This window comes from Rhopilema esculentum, chromosome 11 (assembly GCF_057945365.1).
Source record: "Rhopilema esculentum isolate cy_ngs chromosome 11, ASM5794536v1, whole genome shotgun sequence".
Taxonomy (NCBI): domain Eukaryota; kingdom Metazoa; phylum Cnidaria; class Scyphozoa; order Rhizostomeae; family Rhizostomatidae; genus Rhopilema; species Rhopilema esculentum.
This window is the reverse complement of record NC_142825.1, coordinates 13,326,926-13,346,799: the sequence shown is the minus strand read 5'-3', so window position 1 is coordinate 13,346,799 and position 19,874 is coordinate 13,326,926. Positions and strand designations below refer to the sequence as shown.

At 34.8% G+C, this 19,874-nt stretch overlaps 1 protein-coding gene across 2 annotated transcripts; it reads right to left on the bottom strand.

Annotated features, from left to right (window-relative positions):
* Positions 1-1,870: 1,870 nt before the first annotated feature.
* On the bottom strand, positions 1,871-19,428 carry LOC135693403 (caspase-8). 2 transcript variants are annotated; one of them, XM_089111104.1, is made up of 7 exons: positions 19,194-19,428; positions 14,257-14,448; positions 11,086-11,844; positions 10,434-10,484; positions 6,196-6,261; positions 2,402-2,680; positions 1,871-2,024 (listed from the first exon to the last, which is right to left on the bottom strand). In XM_089111104.1, exons 1-6 carry the CDS (start codon positions 19,294-19,296, stop codon positions 2,406-2,408), a joined length of 1,446 nt encoding a protein of 481 aa, XP_088967230.1. In that variant the 5' UTR covers positions 19,297-19,428; the 3' UTR covers positions 1,871-2,024; positions 2,402-2,405. The 2 variants fall into 2 exon arrangements, with proteins under 2 accessions (XP_088967230.1, XP_065067952.2); XM_065211880.2 differs by having other exon boundaries at positions 10,434-10,490; positions 19,194-19,426.
* Between the last annotated feature and the right edge of the window lie 446 nt (positions 19,429-19,874).

The window sequence follows — 19,874 nt, the reverse complement described above, 5'->3', positions numbered from 1 at the left end:
CAACATTGGCTAACTTTCGGCATAAGGAATTATTTTACATGTTTTGAGAAGTTCAGAAATTTTATGAATCTCTCTGATTATTACAATTGGCCAGTTTCAAAGGAACTTTATTAAAAACAACCCTTGCCCCTTCTGTCAAAGGGCAACAGGGGCGGTTGTACCCCCACACCCCCTTATCTGGCGTCCCTGGAAATAGAAGAAGGATTCTCGAAGGAATATTTATGAATACGAAGCAACTATAAACACACATGGTATATCATTTGCCCATATAGTGGGTGTGTCCCACAAGCAAGGAGGGCGTGGTCCCGATCCCAAAAGATTTGAGCTATAGTCACCAAAAAACCTGGATCCGCCCCTGCGATGGCAGAATCACTTGTTTTAACAGCGTATCTAGACCTACAAGATCGAGGAGGCTGCTCTCTTTGGGCAGTTATTCTATCAATTAAGAACTTAAGAATTAAAAATTAAAGAAATTGCTTGTCATGAATATTATTCTACTGATAACAATGTTGATAATATCACCATAAAGACCTAGAGGCAGCTTGTACTTTTTACTCGTCACCTCATCGTTATCTCTTAAATGAACATTTATTGTGACAGAACTATTGAATAATTGACTGAGTACCCTAAAAGAAAAGACCAATGAAGGAAATTTTACGTTTAACCAACCATTCAACAATTTAAAGTATTCTTTACACACGAAAATTGACGTTTATGTGGGTTTGCTTTTGCAGTAACTAATGCTGTTTTTCTCGTTTAGGCTAAACTTATAATTTGTTTGTTTTCATTTTTCAAGCCCTGGTTTAACACATTTGTGTTTTGAGTAAACAACGCTCGAATTTTTTTGAAAATTGGAATTTTGTTTTGCCACTTCATTGAGCGTCGAATGGCCGTGTATAGACATATGTAGTGAATTTTGATCACGGTCAACGAAGACGAGCGGATGTCGACCTTGTACAGTTTGCGCATGAGCAGTTGCTTTACTAAAAATGAACAAGAACAACAAACCAAAATTCATACGAGCAATTTAGAGATGTGAGGATTGAAAGGAAAATGAAAAAAAAATCAATGTACATCAGCTCTAGCACAAGGAAGTTCTTTGCGCAGAAAACAATTCCAAAAATGGAAAATTTCAAGGCTTGCAGAGCGCATGTTTTTTTGAACTGCCACCGAAAGAACTTGGCAGCAAAATGTCGAGAGTTTGCCGCAGCTTTACTTTACTTCTAACAAAATACAGAAAAATAGGTTGTCTCTGTTTCAGAAATTTGTTTTCATGTGCAAATTTTATATCGTAATCAAGGTTTTACGATGCCTATTTAAACAAGTGACAAATTCTCGAGTGAAATCGAAGAATGGTTTTTTACTTTGATGACAGAATCAAATACTTAATTGCTGCAAAGCTATTACAATTACAATGCTGCAAATACAATTTCAAAGGGGCCTCAGTTTGAACGTAAGAATAAAAAGAGTGCTTTCGACCAGCGGTCGCGTGATCGCGCAATTTGCCAGCCCTACCTCCTTGTTGCTTGCTACTGACAGCTTTATGATTGACCTTGACCATTTTGGGTCTCCTTGGCCTCTTCTGTAAGTTGTTCAAAACTACCAGCACATTCAAGTAGACCAAAACAAAACGAATACGATAATCAAACAAAAACAGCCTGATTGCACGACACCGGGTAGGACTCACTTGAGGTTTATCAGGCAAATATCAAAGAAATTGCTGAATCAACCAAATTAATGGACGAGTAAGGGAAACCGATCAAAATACTGCTTACTTTGATAAAAAACATTACAGTTCTAATGGGGAACAGTTTAAATCCAACTTCAATATAATCAAGTGCTGATTAAAGCAGGTAGTTAAAAATACGTAAAAGTAAAAAGTTATTTTATCACAAATGTACTATTCTAATTAAGCAGAATACACGGTTATTGATTCTTCAAAAGTTTCTGCTACCTCAGGCTATCCGGCATCTTGGATTTGAATATATCATCAATAAATTGATCTGAGCTTGTGCTCGCTACATCTGAAAACGATAAAGAGAGGTAAGGTAATGAGAGCTGCTGCTAATTAACGCAGCGCGTTGCTGCTGGTACATGAGAGCATATGCTGCATCCTCAAGAATTTTGTATTGTAAGATAAATACACGAAATCATGTTAACTGAAGCAATGCAGTTCACTCTTCAGCAAGCAACTTGCTTTTTTTGCATTCAAGAGTGCATGATGCTAGAGCAGTATACTTGACAGGTTTTGAAACCAGATTTAACACGTATGTGCATAGTCAAAAACAATAGCAGACAAAAATAAGAAAAAGATAGAAGACTAATCACTCACTTCATCACAAGCAACAATACTTTACTTCTTCAAAGACACTACTTCCTTCTCAAAAAAAGGAAATCTTACCTACTCAGGGGCTTGATTTCCCTTTCCCGTATTCTTCCTCGTAAAACTTCTTCCAGGGGCGGGAAGGATTAAAAAAAACCTTCCTTTGAAGATTATGACTGAAATCAGCACTGGCTGTAGCTCTTCCGAAATCGTCATCATGAGCGACCTCTTCTGACATTGCTTCTGTAATATCGTCAGTTATATCCATAAAATGTTTACTGCCGGCGTTTTCTTGTAATTTTTCACAGAGATGTTTTATAAACCAAGACCCTGAAATGCTGCTCACGGCTGCTTTACCTAAACAAAAGCAGAACAAACACTGTACAGCAGAAATAATTCACACCTGCGTAGATAAAAATGCACGAGAAAAGACGGCGAGCAATTATTCGCTTGAATTCAAATGCGTCCAACATAAGCTAGAAAAAGGAACAATTTATCTTTAATTAAACTTCTGTAAACAAAACGGAAGAATTCTACTAGTTTTCTCTAGCTATCGCTACTTTCCTATTGGCAGAAGCTTCATCATGACTAAGATATACTAATAGTTTATAATATGCATCAAAAGCTTCGAGTATTGAGCCTATGATTCTAGAAGCTATCAGTATTTTACTATTGGCTGAAACTTCATCATAAGGAAATATACTAATAGTTTATAACATGTATGAATAGCCATGAGTATTGGGTCTATGATTATAGTAGCTATCAGTACTTTGATATTGGCAGAAATTCATCATTAGGAATATATACTAATTGCTTATAATATGTATCAATAACTGAATATTGGGCCTACGATTTTAGTAGCTATCAGTACTTTCCTACTGACTGAAAATACATCATGATAACAATAATATAACAATTATAATAACTTTATTTCAGTATCAGATTGATCTAGCATTTCTGCTTATTGGGGACACTATTTACATACAATTTATTAAAAAAACGTAATCATTAAAAAGTAATATATTAAGTTGGAAATTTCAAGAAAAGTTACAGAGCCTACAATGTTCATTGCATGAGTTGTCTTTAAGTAAGACCTCAAGGTCCTTTTTCTAATACAGTTACGGAAATTATCAATACTTGAACTGGTCCTTTCTTTTTCATTTAATTTAGTCCATACACGAGGTCCTAGGTACCTCAACGAATGTTTCCATACTTAACTGTCTTATATATAGGAATTGTAAAGTCTGCATTTCTTAGATCATATCTTTTGTTGGGTATTTCAAATAAGTCATTAATGTACTTTGAACATCATGATGGCAATATTTTGTAATCTTCGATTATCAAGCGTTTGTGGCTTTGCATGTCTTAATAGTCCTTCATATGAGCTATTCTTGTCACAAAAGACTACTCTAAGTGCTCTCTCTTGAACTCTTTCAAGCTTACGGTTGTGTGCCGCTTTACAAAAGTGCCAAACAATAGGTTAGGTGTGGTAATATAGCTGTTTTGTACAGAATCAATTTAGGTTCAGTGGGTATAAGATTACGGAGTCTAAATATTACTCTAACTCTCTGGTTCACCTTTGTACACACATTCCTTATATGCTCAGTGAAGCTCAGTTTGTCATCGATGGTAACCCCTAACAACTTCATTGAGCTGGTTTGTTCTATGTCTATTTCATTAACTTTCACCACAATTTCTTTATCATTTGCTTTGTTTTCCTTGATAACCATTGCTTGATATTTATCTTTATTGCCAATTGAGAAGTTGTCTTGATACCATTTCGATGCATTTTCTACATCACTGTTCAGTTCTCTTTCCACGTTTTGAATGGATTGTCTAGACAAAAACAGCTGATGATCGTCTACATACATGCTTATTGTATAGTTTTTTATTTTATATGTCATGTCATTTTGGAATATGTTCCATAGCAATGGACCAAATGATGAGCTTTGTGGGCAACCTCTTTTTGATTCTATCCAGTCACTTCTGATGTTCCCTATCTTTACACGATTTAGTCTATACTCAAAGTAGGATCTTAAAAGCATTAGTGCATTTTCAGAGAAACCATAGCTTTCAAGTTTTTCAGGAGTAAAGGTGGATGCATCGAATCAAATGCTTTGCTCATATCAGTGGCAAGTATGCCCACGATTTCTTTCTTATCAAGAGCTGCCTTCCAACTTTCAATTAGCATAATTAATGTTGTTTCCGTACTGTTACCTTCCCTGTAGGCTGTCAGATAGCAACTTAAATCTCCTTCAATCCTCTTGCTTGTTTGTGATGTTATCAGTTGCTCAAAAACCTTATCTATTGTAGATAGTGTTGTTACTGGCCTATAATTTTTCTTTTCATACAATTTATCTTTTTTTATGCTAGTGTCTATTCATCCTTTTTCCGGTCACTTGGCCATTCACATGTGCTTATACAAAAGTTGTACAAGTTTCTTCAAGATGGTGTTATTGCTTTTACTGGAAACTAAATAATATTCGGAGGCATTCTGTGCCATCCAATAGACTTTTTTCAGATCAACCTTTTTTAAGGTATTTTATACTTTAGCTTCAGTTAAGGCTTGATACTTAAAAGGCTCTCTGTCCTCCACATGCCCTTTTATTTGCAAGAAATTTTCATGCCTAGTAAGCTCAGCCTCTGTTACCTGAACTGTGGTACCTTCTAGGTCAGCCATATTTGAAAATACTTTGCAAATTCATCTGTAACCGTTCTCTTGTCTTCCTCTATTTTGCCATTTACCTCCAGCCTTATCATGCTGTTCTTAGCTCTATTGCCCTTTGATCCCAGGAATGGTTTAAACACATTAAAAAACTCTCTACGTTTATTATGCATTTCTGTGGTCTTTTGTTGCCAGTATTCTTTGACTGCTTTGCATCTTTCTTTCGTAACTTCATTTCGCCATTTTTTCTTCATCTCGAAATTTTCCTGTGTTCTTTTGTTTGAGAATATCATTACGTACTTCCTTTTATTCCTAAGCGCCTTTTTCCACTGCAGTGTCATAAAGGGCACATCCTTCTCTCGAACTCGCATTTTCTTGACAGGAGCGTGATCATTTAAGACATCCTGGACCATTGCTTCCCAGAAGTAGTATCGATCATCAGCAGAATAAAAAATCTCTCCAATATACCATGGTAAATATTCAAGGTCTTGCGAGAACTTTTTTTCATCAAATCCCCCTTTACTTCTGAAGGTTATTATCTTTCTCTCATAAGTATGGGTCTCTTTCTTCATAACTTAACCCATAAATCATGCAGTGGTCACTAAGGCTTGGATCAAATGAGAAATATAAACTAAAAAGTTACAATATGTACCACTATCTAGGAGCATTCGACTAAAATTTCTTGAAACTATCTCAATTATCTTAATTTGCTTTGATTTGTGTTACTTACAGTAATGACTACAGTTTATTTCGATACTTTTACAATCTCATGCTTCTAAAAATCTGTAAGTATAACTCCTCAAATATAACTGAATATGGAACGAAGTCATATGACCTTCAAGGCTAGGCTTGCAAATAAATTAAACGCACTGGCGAAAATCTGGGAACATCGAAGATATTTTTTTCATTCACATAAGCAGTCTTCCCTTTCCCTTTTCAAAAATGTTGGATTATTCTCCATAGAAATACACTCAACGTTTTCAAAAATGTTGGATTATTCTCCATAGAAATACACTCTTCGAATTTAACTGATTTGTTAGAAACAAGAAAGAATGAGCTGTATTTCCAATATTGATTTGTGGGGAAGGAGGGAACATAGCTACTATAGGGGTGAATTGAAAGTAGATCGAGAATGCTATACCAACACATCAAAGTACTTTAGGCAAGCATTCTAGATAAGCCGAGCCACAACACAAGCTATACTAACCTTTAACGGAAGACATGGCAAATACGAAATTGAGATCTTCAGGTGCAGTCTTGGATGCTTTCCGATCTGCAATCAAGATCCATTTGCACAATAACATAAATTATAGAAATACATAAAATAACAGAAAAGCTGAGCAAAGTAAAGCTATACTCGTCTCATGCGAATTTGTGTGAATCTAAGGAATGGAGAGTTGTTTCTACCCATCAGAAAAAAACATACATTTTTCAAAGAGCAATGGGATAATTCAAATTGGACAGATTTTTTAACAACAGAAGCTACCAAAATTGTATTCACAAAAACAGCTATGCAACTAACAACGGAGTCTATTTAGGAAAAAATCTCTTCTGCCAACTTTTCTGCTTCCAGTCACTTACTATTAGCACTGAAAATATTGCCTTGTCAATACCTTCCTTTGCTTGAATGAAAAAGTATGCGGCTATTATGATGGAATCGGTACTTAGAATTGACAAAATGACAAAAATGCTTTATTTGCAATCCCGATGCTTCACATATCTAAAACTCTGATGAATGAAAAGAATTATATAGAAATAGACATAAAAATAAACATTCACATAGACACAGACACAGACATAAAAATAAACACAGACATAGACATAGACATAAAAATAAAACAAAGACAGAGACATAAAAATAAACATAGACATAGACATAAAAATAAACATAGACAGAGACACAGACATAGAGATAGACATAAAAATAAACACAGACATAGACACAGACATAGAGATAGACATAAAAATAAACATAGACATAGACACAGACATAGAGATAGACATAAAAATAAACATAGACATAGACACAGACATAGAGATAGACATTCACATAGACACAGACACAGACATAAAAATAAACACAGACATAGACATAGAAATAAAAATAAAACATAGACAGAGACATAAAAATAAACATAGACATAGACATAAAAATAAACATAGACATAGACACAGACATAGAGATAGACATAAAAATAAACATAGACATAGACACAGACATAGAGATAGACATAAAAATAAACATAGACACAGACATAGAGATAGACATAAAAATAAACATAGATATAGACACAGACATAAAAATAAACATTCACATAGACACAGACACAGACATGAAAATAAACACAGACATAGACATAGACATAAAAATAAAACATAGACAGAGACATAAAAATAAACATAGACAAAGACATAAAAATAAACATAGACAGAGACATAAAAATAAACATAGAGATAGACACAGACATAGAGATAGACATAAAAATAAACATAGACATAGACACAGACATAGAGATAGACATAAAAATAAACATAGACATAGACACAGACATAGAGAAAGACATTCACATAGACACAGACACAGACATAAAAATAAACACAGACATAGACCTAGACATAAAAATAAAACATAGACAGAGACATAAAAATAAACATAGACATAGACATAAAAATAAACATAGACAGAGACATAAAATAAACATAGACATAGACACAGACATAGAGATAGACATAAAAATAAACATAGACATAGACACAGACATAGAGATAGACATAAAAATAAACACAGACATAGACACAGACATAGAGATAGACATAAAAATAAACACAGACATAGACATAGACATAAAAATAAAACAAAGACATAGACATAAAAATAAAACATAGACAGAGACATAAAAATAAACATAGACATAGACACAGACATAAAAATAAAACATAGACATAGACATAAAAATAAACACAGACATAGACATAAAAATGAACACAGACATAGAGATAGACATAAAAATAAACATAGACACAGACACAGACATAAAAATAAACATAGACAAAGACATAAAAATAAACATAGACAGAGACATAAAAATAAACATAGACATAGACACAGACATAGAGATAGACATAAAAATAAACATAGACATAGACACAGACATAAAAATAAACATTCACATAGACACAGACACAGACGTAAAAATAAACACAGACATAGACATAGACATAAAAATAAAACATAGACAGAGACATAAAAATAAACATAGACATAGACATAAAAATAAATATAGACAGAGACATAAAAATAAACATAGACATAGACACAGACATAGAGATAGACATAAAAATAAACATAGACATAGACACAGACATAGAGATAGACATAAAAATAAACATAGACATAGACACAGACATAGAGATAGACATAAAAATAAACATAGACATAGACACAGACATAGAGATAGACATTCACATAGACACAGACACAGACATAAAAATAAACACAGACATAGACATAGACATAAAAATAAAACATAGACAGAGACATAAAAATAAACATAGACATAGACATAAAAATAAACATAGACATAGACACAGACATAGAGATAGACATAAAAATAAACATAGACATAGACACAGACATAGAGATAGACATAAAAATAAACATAGACACAGACATAGAGATAGACATAAAAATAAACATAGACATAGACACAGACATAAAAATAAACATTCACATAGACACAGACACAGACGTAAAAATAAACACAGACATAGACATAGACATAAAAATAAAACGTAGACAGAGACATAAAAATAAACATAGACATAGACATAAAAATAAACATAGACAGAGACATAAAAATAAACATAGACATAGACACAGACATAGAGATAGACATAAAAATAAACATAGACATAGACACAGACATAGAGATAGACATAAAATTAAACATAGACATAGACACAGACATAGAGATAGACATTCACATAGACACAGACACAGACATAAAAATAAAACATAGACAGAGACATAAAAATAAACATAGACATAGACATAAAAATAAACATAGACAGAGACATAAAAATAAACATAGAGATAGACACAGACATAGAGATAGACATAAAAATAAACATAGACATAGACACAGACATAGAGATAGACATAAAAATAAACATAGACATAGACACAGACATAGAGATAGACAATCCCGATGCTTCGCATATCTAAAACTCTGATGAATGAAAAGAATTATATAGAAATAGACATAAAAATAAACATTCACATAGACACAGACACAGACATAAAAATAAACACAGACATAGACATAGACATAAAAATAAAACAAAGACAGAGACATAAAAATAAACATAGACATAGACATAAAAATAAACATAGACATAGACACAGACATAGAGATAGACATAAAAATAAACATAGACATAGACACAGACATAGAGATAGACATAAAAATAAACACAGACATAGACATAGACATAAAAATAAAACATAGACATAGACATAAAAATAAAACATAGACAGAGACATAAAAACAAACATAGACATAGACACAGACATAAAAATAAAACATAGACATAGACATAAAAATAAACACAGACATAGACATAAAAATAAACACAGACATAGAGATAGACATAAAAATAAACATAGACACAGACACAGACATAAAAAAAACACAGACATAGACATAGACTTAAAAATAAAACATAGACATAGACATAAAAATAAACATAGACATAGACACAGACATAGGTATACGCTTTTGGCGTCTAGAACAGGATGGTTCTAAGTTGCAGCCCACAACATAGATAAATTTAGATATGAATGCAGACATGCATATACGCTTTGTGCCCGACGATGGAATTTAGCGTAAAACTCGAAGTAGCAACTTAGATTAGAACTGTCCTGTTCTATAAACCAAAGAAATCTAGGGCTCTGCCTATACGGCATCAAGAGTGTCATGTCAGATTGGTAAACAGTAATTTTCATGATATATGGATATAGATACCGTAACTCCTTGAATAAGCCCGCACCCTAGAACTACAAATTTTGTCAATAAGCCCCCCCCCCCATCGAAAAAGCCCCACTGCTACCATAAATCCTCGAATTGGCCCCCCTCGATTTGTTGATTGGTGCCAACTGAGGTTGCATGGTGTTTTATTGAATTGCCACAAAAATTCATACTTTTAGTAATAATAAATATTAATAGTGTTAATGATGGAATTCCTACTGAAATATACGAGGTCTTTTAATAGCTTCTTCTTGATATCTACTATAATTTTATAAGCCCCCCCCCCCTCCCCCCTTCGAATAACCCCCCATCTGAAAAGACCCCAGGGGGGCTAATTCGAAGATTTGCGTTAAAGATAAAGACAAAGTTATGGATAAAGACAACGGTAAGCTGGCTTTCAAGTGATTTCCCATTATACCTGCACTTCCCTTATGCTCCGCAATATTCTTTGAGGCCTCATTTGATGCTGCTGTTCCTAGGAAGGATGGAGCCAAATCAACGTTTATTTACAAATAGCCAATATTCCATATTACCTACTATACCTTCTATTGTAGAAACTTAACACATTGCCCTTAAAAAATCTGTCTCCTTTTCAAGCACTTGTCCACATAAGGTACACATTGGAAGATCAAAAGTCACAACGTTGTTTTCTGTGACTAGTAAGCTACAGCTCTCTATCTAGTATCAATGAAAAGATACAGAATGACGCCTATACAGCTAAAATGAAATTAATTTAGGAACTTTTTCGAAATATTTGCAGGCAACTTTTACAAATTTTCTCAGCAACAAAACCTTATCTTATAGCACATTCTGTTCTTCTATTACAGATTCTGTTCGGCTAGTTCTCAATTTCGATTGGCCAAAATCGATCATTTCTCAATTCAAAAACATTTTAAAATAATTGTTTTCGGGTTCAATTTTTTGAAGAGAAAATTTACATATACACCTCATATTGCCACTGAAGTAAAAAAATACTAACGACAGAATTCTAAAGGGGAATTGGATTTAATGAGATTTTTAGTTGATTACCCTGCAACGAGAGAGCTTCATTCTGAAAAAAGATAACATACCTGCAAGGTCAGCATCTAAAAAGATGGTCCTTTCGCCATGTTTTGGCTCGGTTTGGGATGTTTTCCAAGTTCCATAATGTCCAGTCTTCATTACTCCATGATCGATATCTTTTCCTCTGCAAGCTTGAATGATAAATAGCTTTGGTTTCGAGTGCAGGTCACGACATCGATTTCCGCTGAACAATCTGCGAATCTCGTGAAAAGAAAGAAGCACCCAGTCCGTACCGTCAACACCATCTTCATTACCATGGCTCAAAATGCAGCAGACAAAAGCATCATATTGGGAATGATCCAAGTTTGCAATTTCTTCTAATGTTGCTTTCATTTCAGAACCTTTTAAATCGCGATGTACTCTTACATCAAAATGCAGCCACTTAAATGTATCTGCAAGCAATTTCTCGTCATAGCCCGTGCCTTTGCGCTTTTTGCTTTCCTTCGGATCGTCAGAAGGTTTATTTAAAGATGTTCCCGATGATCCAGCTTCTGTTGTCATTGTCGACAAAAGGATGGCATTTTCAGGAGAGGGTGAAGCACATGTGTTTTCAACAGGACTTTTTTTGCCTCCTTCTAGATCGGCTTTTTCAACTCTTCCGTCCTCCTGTGTATCCTCCTGAACGTCTTCGAAATTCTCGTTTGATATTATTATGCACAGACCTCGTGGTATTCTTTCCATTTCAAACGGTAGCTTCTTTTTCTTTTGTCCTGGTATTGATTTGAAATCCGAAGGCTTCTCCAAACGATAGCTTGCAGGATTGGTCACTGTGAGAATAAGAATAACACAGATAAAAAGCGATCCTACATATTTATAGCTATCTCTCTTTTAATGCCACGGCGTTTATATTTACACTGAGAATATATTCACGTAATACTTATTATCGCATCTTCCAATTTAAATATCAAATCATGTCAATGCAACCCTAAAAATATTGATGGAAATAAACCAGTTGATGTTATAATGTTCTCATTTCTTGAGCATCATAACCAATTTCATCTTTGTTCTATTCCTAATCATCTCTATTTAACTTAAGACTATATGATAATCCCATACTTATTTAACCCTTATACTATACTTTTTCAAATACTCAGAAATCGTTCAGCGAAAAATTAGTGCCAAAGGACTGGAACTATTAGCAAATTAGCTCGTCATTGGCAAAAATGAAATTTTAAGAAAATAATAATGAGATAATAGTCAGATTTTCAACTGAAACTACCGGTATTCACATTGAAAAAATGTATGTACCGAAAATCCTCGAATTGCCCCCCCCCCCCTCGAATAAGCCCCCCCCCCCTCGAATAAGCCTCCACCCTAGAACTACAAATTGTCAATAAGCCCCCCCCCTCGAATAAGCCCCCATTGCTACCGTAAATTCTCAAATTGAACCCCTCAATTTGATGATTTTTTCCATCTGAGGTTGCCTATAGCATTTTATTGAATTCATACTTTTGGTAGTAATTAATTAAATGCTCATAAAGAGATTTCTACTCAAATAAACGAGTTCTTTTAATAATGTCTTCTTAATGTCTACAATAATTTTACAAGCCCCCCCTCGTATAAGCCCCCCCCCCCCCTTCGAATAAGCACCTATCCAAAAATATCAAAAATAAATAAGCCCCCAGGGGGATTTACGGTATATATGAAGTTATGGAGCTTTAAAATATAAATGTATGCGTTTTAAAGAGTTATTAATTGAGTTTCTTTGATCCGATTTTCATTCTACCTTAAAATTTTCCTAAATGCGATGTAGAGAAGCAGTGTAGCGAAACTGTTAATGATTGTAGAAAATTGGATGTCGAACAAATTTAACTGTTCATCAAGCCTGCCTGTCACCGAACCAGTTTCGTCTTAGTAGAAAAGCAGGGCTAAATTTTAAAAAAAAGAAATTCAAATCATATGTTCTTTATTAACTGAAACTTAAAGGGCCTCTCCAGCCAAATTTTGCACTTGCATTTTATTGCCTAATCTAAAGGAGTTGAACCTGCTGATCACGAATTCGTTATTTGTTTTTCGATTTTTTTTACAGTTTGTGAGATATAAGCTCTTGCATTTCGATAATTGAATTGAATTAACCGACAAAAAATTTTCGGTTTGGTGACACTGTGACGCAATTTTGACGTCACAGTGTATTTCGTTAGTCTCGCCTCAAACCGAATCGAACGACGGCGATTCGCAAATTGAACACTGCAAGTGATGGTACTCTCCGTTCTGTTCCACCGGCTTTGAGTTTGAGCATTTCAAATGTCAATTCTGAAGCCTTTAGTTGTTCATCGTTTCTGGAGAACAACTGAATGAAGTGTCAATTTCGATTTAGAACAGGAAGCCGTAGCTTTGTGGGCCTACACAGGTGATCAAAACAAAGTCGTGACACAGCATGGACACATTCCGACCCGCAAACTTAGAATGATTGTAAACATTTTATATTTTCGATCCTAAAAAGCTCCTGCTCTAGATTTAGATGCCGTTATCAACGCGTGACCATGACTCCTTCACGATTCGGTGGAAGATATACGAAATTCATGGCGAACGAGAGCCGCACATTGTGACGTCAGAATGTCATAAAACTGATTCGGCTTTTGTCGTTTTTTTCTCGGAAAGGTGCAACTTTAAAGCCTTATAACTTCTAAACTAATTGGAATTTTGCAAAAACAACGACTTTGCCATAATACATGCACTAGATGCTAACTTTTTAGTCAATAAAATTTTTTTTTTTGGCTGGAGAGGCCTTTTAATTAACTATAACATATGAGGGTCATTCCATATGACATCACACCTCAGTAAGAACTTGATTAAGTCACCCAATATAGGACCATTTATGAGGATAACACTGATGAATGACTGGCTGAACAGCTTGTAAATAGTTATACTCATAAGTCCACAGGTTTTTCAAAAGCATCCCTCAAAACTAGAAATTTCTGAAAAGAAATTCCCTAAAATCAGAAACATCTGAAAAAATTCTACATTACCTCAACTTTACTTTTAAGCCGCACTTTTAAAGCTGAAAAACACATTTAATTTTCAACTAAAAGCACAAACCATTTGAATTCTTCAACAGAAAAATACAAGCCCTATATTACTGTGGATGTAATCCGTTGATAAAAATTCTTGGTGTAATCTGCCAAAGAGTTTTGGTAGTATCAGTAATAATTGAACCTACCAAATATAAATTTAGCTACCTGGTACATTTATGTTTGATATCTTTTCTTCTTCTTGAGTATACTTTTGTAACAACGGGATCAAGTCCTTTCGTGGAATGTCATTGAGTATTTCTTCTAACAACCCAGGATTGTCTTGTTTAATGTAACCCATTTGATTAAGAGCCTTCAGAAATTGCAAGCCATCTCTGTCTAATTTTGCAGCAATTCCATCTACATTAAAGATAAAAGAAAAATGCGAATCAGCTTAAATCATTCTCAGGGGAATGAAAGCTAAACTGAAAAATTGAATGATATAAAAGTTGCATTTTCATGTGAGCTACTCCAATCCAAATGTTGTGTGCAGTGGAACCCCGTTAATACGGCCACCAAAGGGCCACCAAAAATTGGCCGTATTAACGGGGTGGCCGTATTAACGAGGATAGGTCAAATTTTGGAGTTTAATGTGTAGAAATTAATAATAACATCCTAACGAACTTTTCTCTTAAATAAACATCTGGAAATGTAGATAAAGTTATAAAAAAATTATTGAATAACGAGTCCGCAAACTAAACGAAACGGAAGACCTGGGTACTTGGGCCTTAATCACCAAATCATGTTCATGATTTTGCAAAAAATCGGTGACTTTTGACTGGTTCGTTCTGCGTTCCAGCCAATCACTCTGAGTGTGGGCAACGGGCAATCGCACCTGAAAGAGCGTCTGCTGTGTCATTGTTTCCTTTTGACTCGAGGAAACATCATACATCTTCAAGGCAAGATATTGCCTCACGATACAAATTAACGGGGTAGAATTATAAAGAATCCGGCTGTTTGGGGTCGCAAAATGTGGTCGCTGGCCGTATTAAGGGTAGGCCGCATTAACAGGGTTTTTAAGAGACTTTGTAAGGCCGTTTTTCCGGGCCAAACAAATGTGGCCGTAATAACGAGGCGGCCGTATTAACGAAGTGGCCGTAAGGCGGGGTTCCACTGTACTGCAATCCGTTGAGATATGATGAACACAAAATGCTACCCATAAAGTAGTTCCAAACTGCTTTCAGGAAATTCTTCGAAACAATATGTTAAGCTCTCAAAAAGATAAGTAGAAACCTTGACCAAAAACAATAAAATTGTGCCAATTTGTTGGTAAATCTGTCTTGAATTTTGCCCTACTTGTGAAAGACAAATAACAAATTTTTGAGAGGCCTATTTCTCAAATTGACTTGTCTTTTATTTTTAATCCTTTGATAATTACATATTTGGGTTTTGGTGATGTTCTGTACTAAGAAATTATGTTTGTTATGTTTGGTGATGTTCGGTAAGAAATTATGATATTTCTCAATTGTTAACACTCGCTGATTTCATCACTTTTCAATTCCCTAAAATTCTAATTTCCGTGATTTCTTTTACTAATTCTATCGAACAATAGTGATAAAAATTCCAAATGAACATCATGTGTGTGTGAAAAGAATTTCAACCATCAAAGTAAATTCCATCCTTCTTTTCTGGGGACTCAAGCAGGGACCACATTTTTCAAACCCATTTTAAGAGCTTCATAATTTCTGGAATAATAATTTCTACCTTCTGATTTGCTCAAAAACATAAAAGGCTACTTTACAAAGATGTCAAAAAATGATCTTTGCTACATTAAGATTGTCTGAGTTTCAACCTGGCCTTTCAAATTAGAACTTTTTACTTCAGGAAACGAATTTTTAGCAATTTTAGGCTGCCATTTTGGGCCAACATTGAAAAATTGATTATTTTGTAATCTTTTTCTGATACTGCTCCCAGCAATTTTAGGCTGCCATTTTGGGCCAAACATTGAAGAATGAATCATTTTGTAATCTTCTTTTCTGATACTGCTCCCAGCAATTTTAGGCTGCCATTCTGGGCCAAACATTGAAGAATAAATTATTCTGTAATCTTATTCTGATACTGGTCCCAAAGTTCACTATCAAAATCATATCAAGAAATATAGGAGCTCCAAGTTTGCGAACATTTTGTTTCCACCTCTTAGAATTCGGTATTAGAGCCAGAGTTTGAAACTTTGAAAAACCATACCTTTAGGATTTCAAAAAGGCAGTAGGGATATCTTTATGACATTAATAACCCTAATGTCAACTCAAACAATTGGGGGAGACAATTATAGAAAGTCTTATCAATTTTGCTGGGATATTGTAAATGGAAATTTAAAAGTGTCATCAACTTCCCTTAGGCTACCTATCTTTTGTAAACTCAAAGCTTCTTTAGATACTTTGGAATAGATCAAATGCTGCTTGGGTTTTCATTTGCATTTAGCAGTTAAAAAGTTTTATTTTAGTCCTTTGGATTGTTAAAGAGTTTCAAGATGTCACAATTTGAAAATTTTTGCTATAAATTTTGATATGCACTACACTCAATTAGCAAATGTTCCTCATCCTTAATACAATAAAGCATAGTTTAGCCCGGGTGTTATGGGCACAGCAAATTAAATAATTGACTGTAAAAGTTTTCTAGTGTCAATTGAATGCACTCAAAATTCGCTGACTAAATCTGAGAGCAAAGTGGATAATTTAATTGACCCATTATACAAACTTGGGCATCTTATCATCACATTAGGGCGATTCCAGATAAATAAGGGGCAGGTACAAAATGAATCACCTCAGATTTGTTTAATACTTTCATCCATCATAGTAAATGAGGCAAGTGGCAAGATAGCTCTAATGAGTTTTTTCCACTTGTCCTAAACCGGTCTGTATTTCATGGTAGTCTTTGAAGAGATTTTGGGGGGAGTGCACAAGCTATTAGGCAGGAGTGCAAGAGTACATTTGTGGTAAATGTGCACATTTGACCCAATACTTTTAGTTTTTTATCTAGAATTCAGGCTAATAAAAAAAATTAAACGTTTTAAACCATGCAATGCAATAGCATGGCTGCAAGAGTATTCTGATGTGTAGTTTAAAAAAATTAAAATATATTCTGCTCCCTCCGCTCAGACTTTTGGCTGGATCCGCCACTGCCTAGACAATTTTTCTCTGTCATCCAGCACAGTTTTGACCCTGCTATGAAAGCAGACAAATTTTGTATCATCATGTTTTCATTTTCAAACAAGACAATGAAAACAGGTCTGAAACTTTTTGTAAGCAAAGGTTTCAAAAGGATCAAACACTTTTGCCAATCCAAGTTGCCAGGAAATTTAGAATAAAAGTCATTTTGCCATATTTGGAAAACAACATCCATATTTGAGCGTGCAAGAGTACACTCGTAATTTTGCAAAAAATTCTCGGGAGTGCAGCTGCTTTGGAATCCATACTGGGCGTATGTTTTTGTTTTGTAATAGAGACTGTTATGAAATTAATATGTATTAAAAATCTATTTCCAGTTACTTAACCATCTTAAATTTAGCAGTAGATTTATATTTTTTGATGCTAAATCATATGTAATGAATTTTTGTGTTTAATTTGAATTTTTAGCGAAACTGTTGTTCAATCTCATCAGGGGCCCTGGGAGAACTTTGAGGCGGCAGGGGCAGCTACTCAAAAAGGGCACATTTTCAATGACTAATATTAGAATTATAACAAAAATTGATATAACATAATACTTTGGTACCAATAAGACTTTTAATCTAAAAGGCCAGACTGAAACTTCCCATTCTGTTGATTAGGACTTTGCTGGGCGGGAAGGCAGGGATACCTTGAGATGTTTGAAGGTAGGGAGACATGCAATGTTTTAGGGGTACCTTTTTCTAAAAAGTGCGGAATTATCGGTGAAAAGTGCGGAAATATGTGCAGAACAATGGGTACCATTTTCATAAAATATTGCAAAATTATTAGGAGGGAGATTGAGCATTAACAAAGTGAATGTCCAGTTAGAAATCAAATCTGTGCAATATTGAGATTTTTGGCAAAGGACATGCAAAATTTGTTTGATGATTCTGTTGTGCTTTAAAAATTTATTTGATTTGCGGAATTATGGGTATAGTTTTTATCATGTTTGCAGAATTATGGGTCATATTTTTTCATACATGTGCAGAATAATGGGTTCAAATTTTTCAACCAAAATGGCACATCATGTTCAAATTTGGCATTAGGCTTGCCCGTCCCCCATGTCCTGTTGGCTACCATGTCGTATCACACTGCATTGTGCCAAAAGTATGTTCTGCAGGTACAGATGAAAGTGCAAATTACTTGTACAATTGCAATAATTTGTGAGCTATGGCAGGCATTCTTTATGGCATTAAATTGAAGTCATGATTGATCAAAGGGTTTTCATCTTTGTTACTTTCTTTATGGGAAGGCAACTTCTTTCATATAAATTATGATGACTTTCCTAAAGTTCACCTTATTTTTAAAAGCTTTTAGATTACTTCACTTGAAGCTTCTACTAGTTAACTTGGATTAGTGTTGCGTATTGCATTAGTGTTTGACATGCTCAACTAGAGTACGCTAAAAGGGGCCCAATCTCAGTTTTTCCTTAGGACCCCAGAAGCCTCTGTTACGCCAATCACCTTATTCTACAGTAATTCCCTACATTTTAAAGTGTTGCCGAAAGACATAGCATTATTGCACACAAATGCACCCAATGTTTTAATTGCTTTCGTTTTGTTCCTAACCGCACTAATATTTTATCTCACTAATCCATTCGCATAAACACAGTGTCATTTTCACAAGGGCACAATGCTGCCCCCGCTGCCCCCATAGAGTCAGGGCAGAGGGGCAACTGCCCCTGTGCTTCCGGCGCACTTGGATCTCATTACCTTTGCCCTTAGTTTTGAAGTGAAGTTAAGGTTCTTATTAGGGAATCTTGTGGGTTGAAAACCATTATTTTACATTTTTCAACATTAGCCTTGAGTTGCCAAGTTTTACCAAATTTATCTAATTTGGATAGGATATTTTCTAAAGTAAACCATTCGATGAGTTTGACAAACAATGTCAAATCATCCGCACAAAGGAGATGATGTAATTACACGAGGACGAGATCTTCCAATTTGCCTAAATGCTTACCTGGAATGCCTTGGAGAAAAATAATACTATTGATGTCTGTAGATGTTAGATGAGGGGCAATCGTTTTTAAAAGAAGCTTCCATTTCTTTTCCTTACTCGCCATTTGTGCCAGTTCTTGGAGAGCCTTCCACTGCAAACCAGATCCGTGTTGGCTTTTCTGGTTGAAGCAGGAGACTGAAGCAATTTCTCACTTCTTCTTTCTCTTGTTGTTATTTTTGTTGTTGTTGTTGCTACTGTTTCTGTTGCTGCTGCTGGGAGCTTTGGGGGTTATCAGATACCGTGATTCCGCAAGAAACTTTTCCTATTGACGTAATTTCATCTGTCTATCACATTTTGTCTATGAAGTAAAATCATCAATTTTACAAAATGTTATGTTAACAATCGGTAACAAACAAGCAAATTCAAGATACATTAATAATAACGACGCACAAATTAATAACGACGCACAGAAAAGATTAATTTTTTGACTGAGCCACCCTCCCCTTTACCCACTATAATTTCAGATTCAAAGCCCCCTTTCTGGCGTATTTAAGATCAATGTCCCAAGCTTATGTGCTTAGGATCCAGGCCCGTAGACAGTCCCAAGTATCCTGTCCAGGCATTAATTTAAGGAATTTTCATCACTGCACAAAACACCGTAAAACACAGATTTTCGGGGCCAATAGGGTGTGGCAAAGGGTG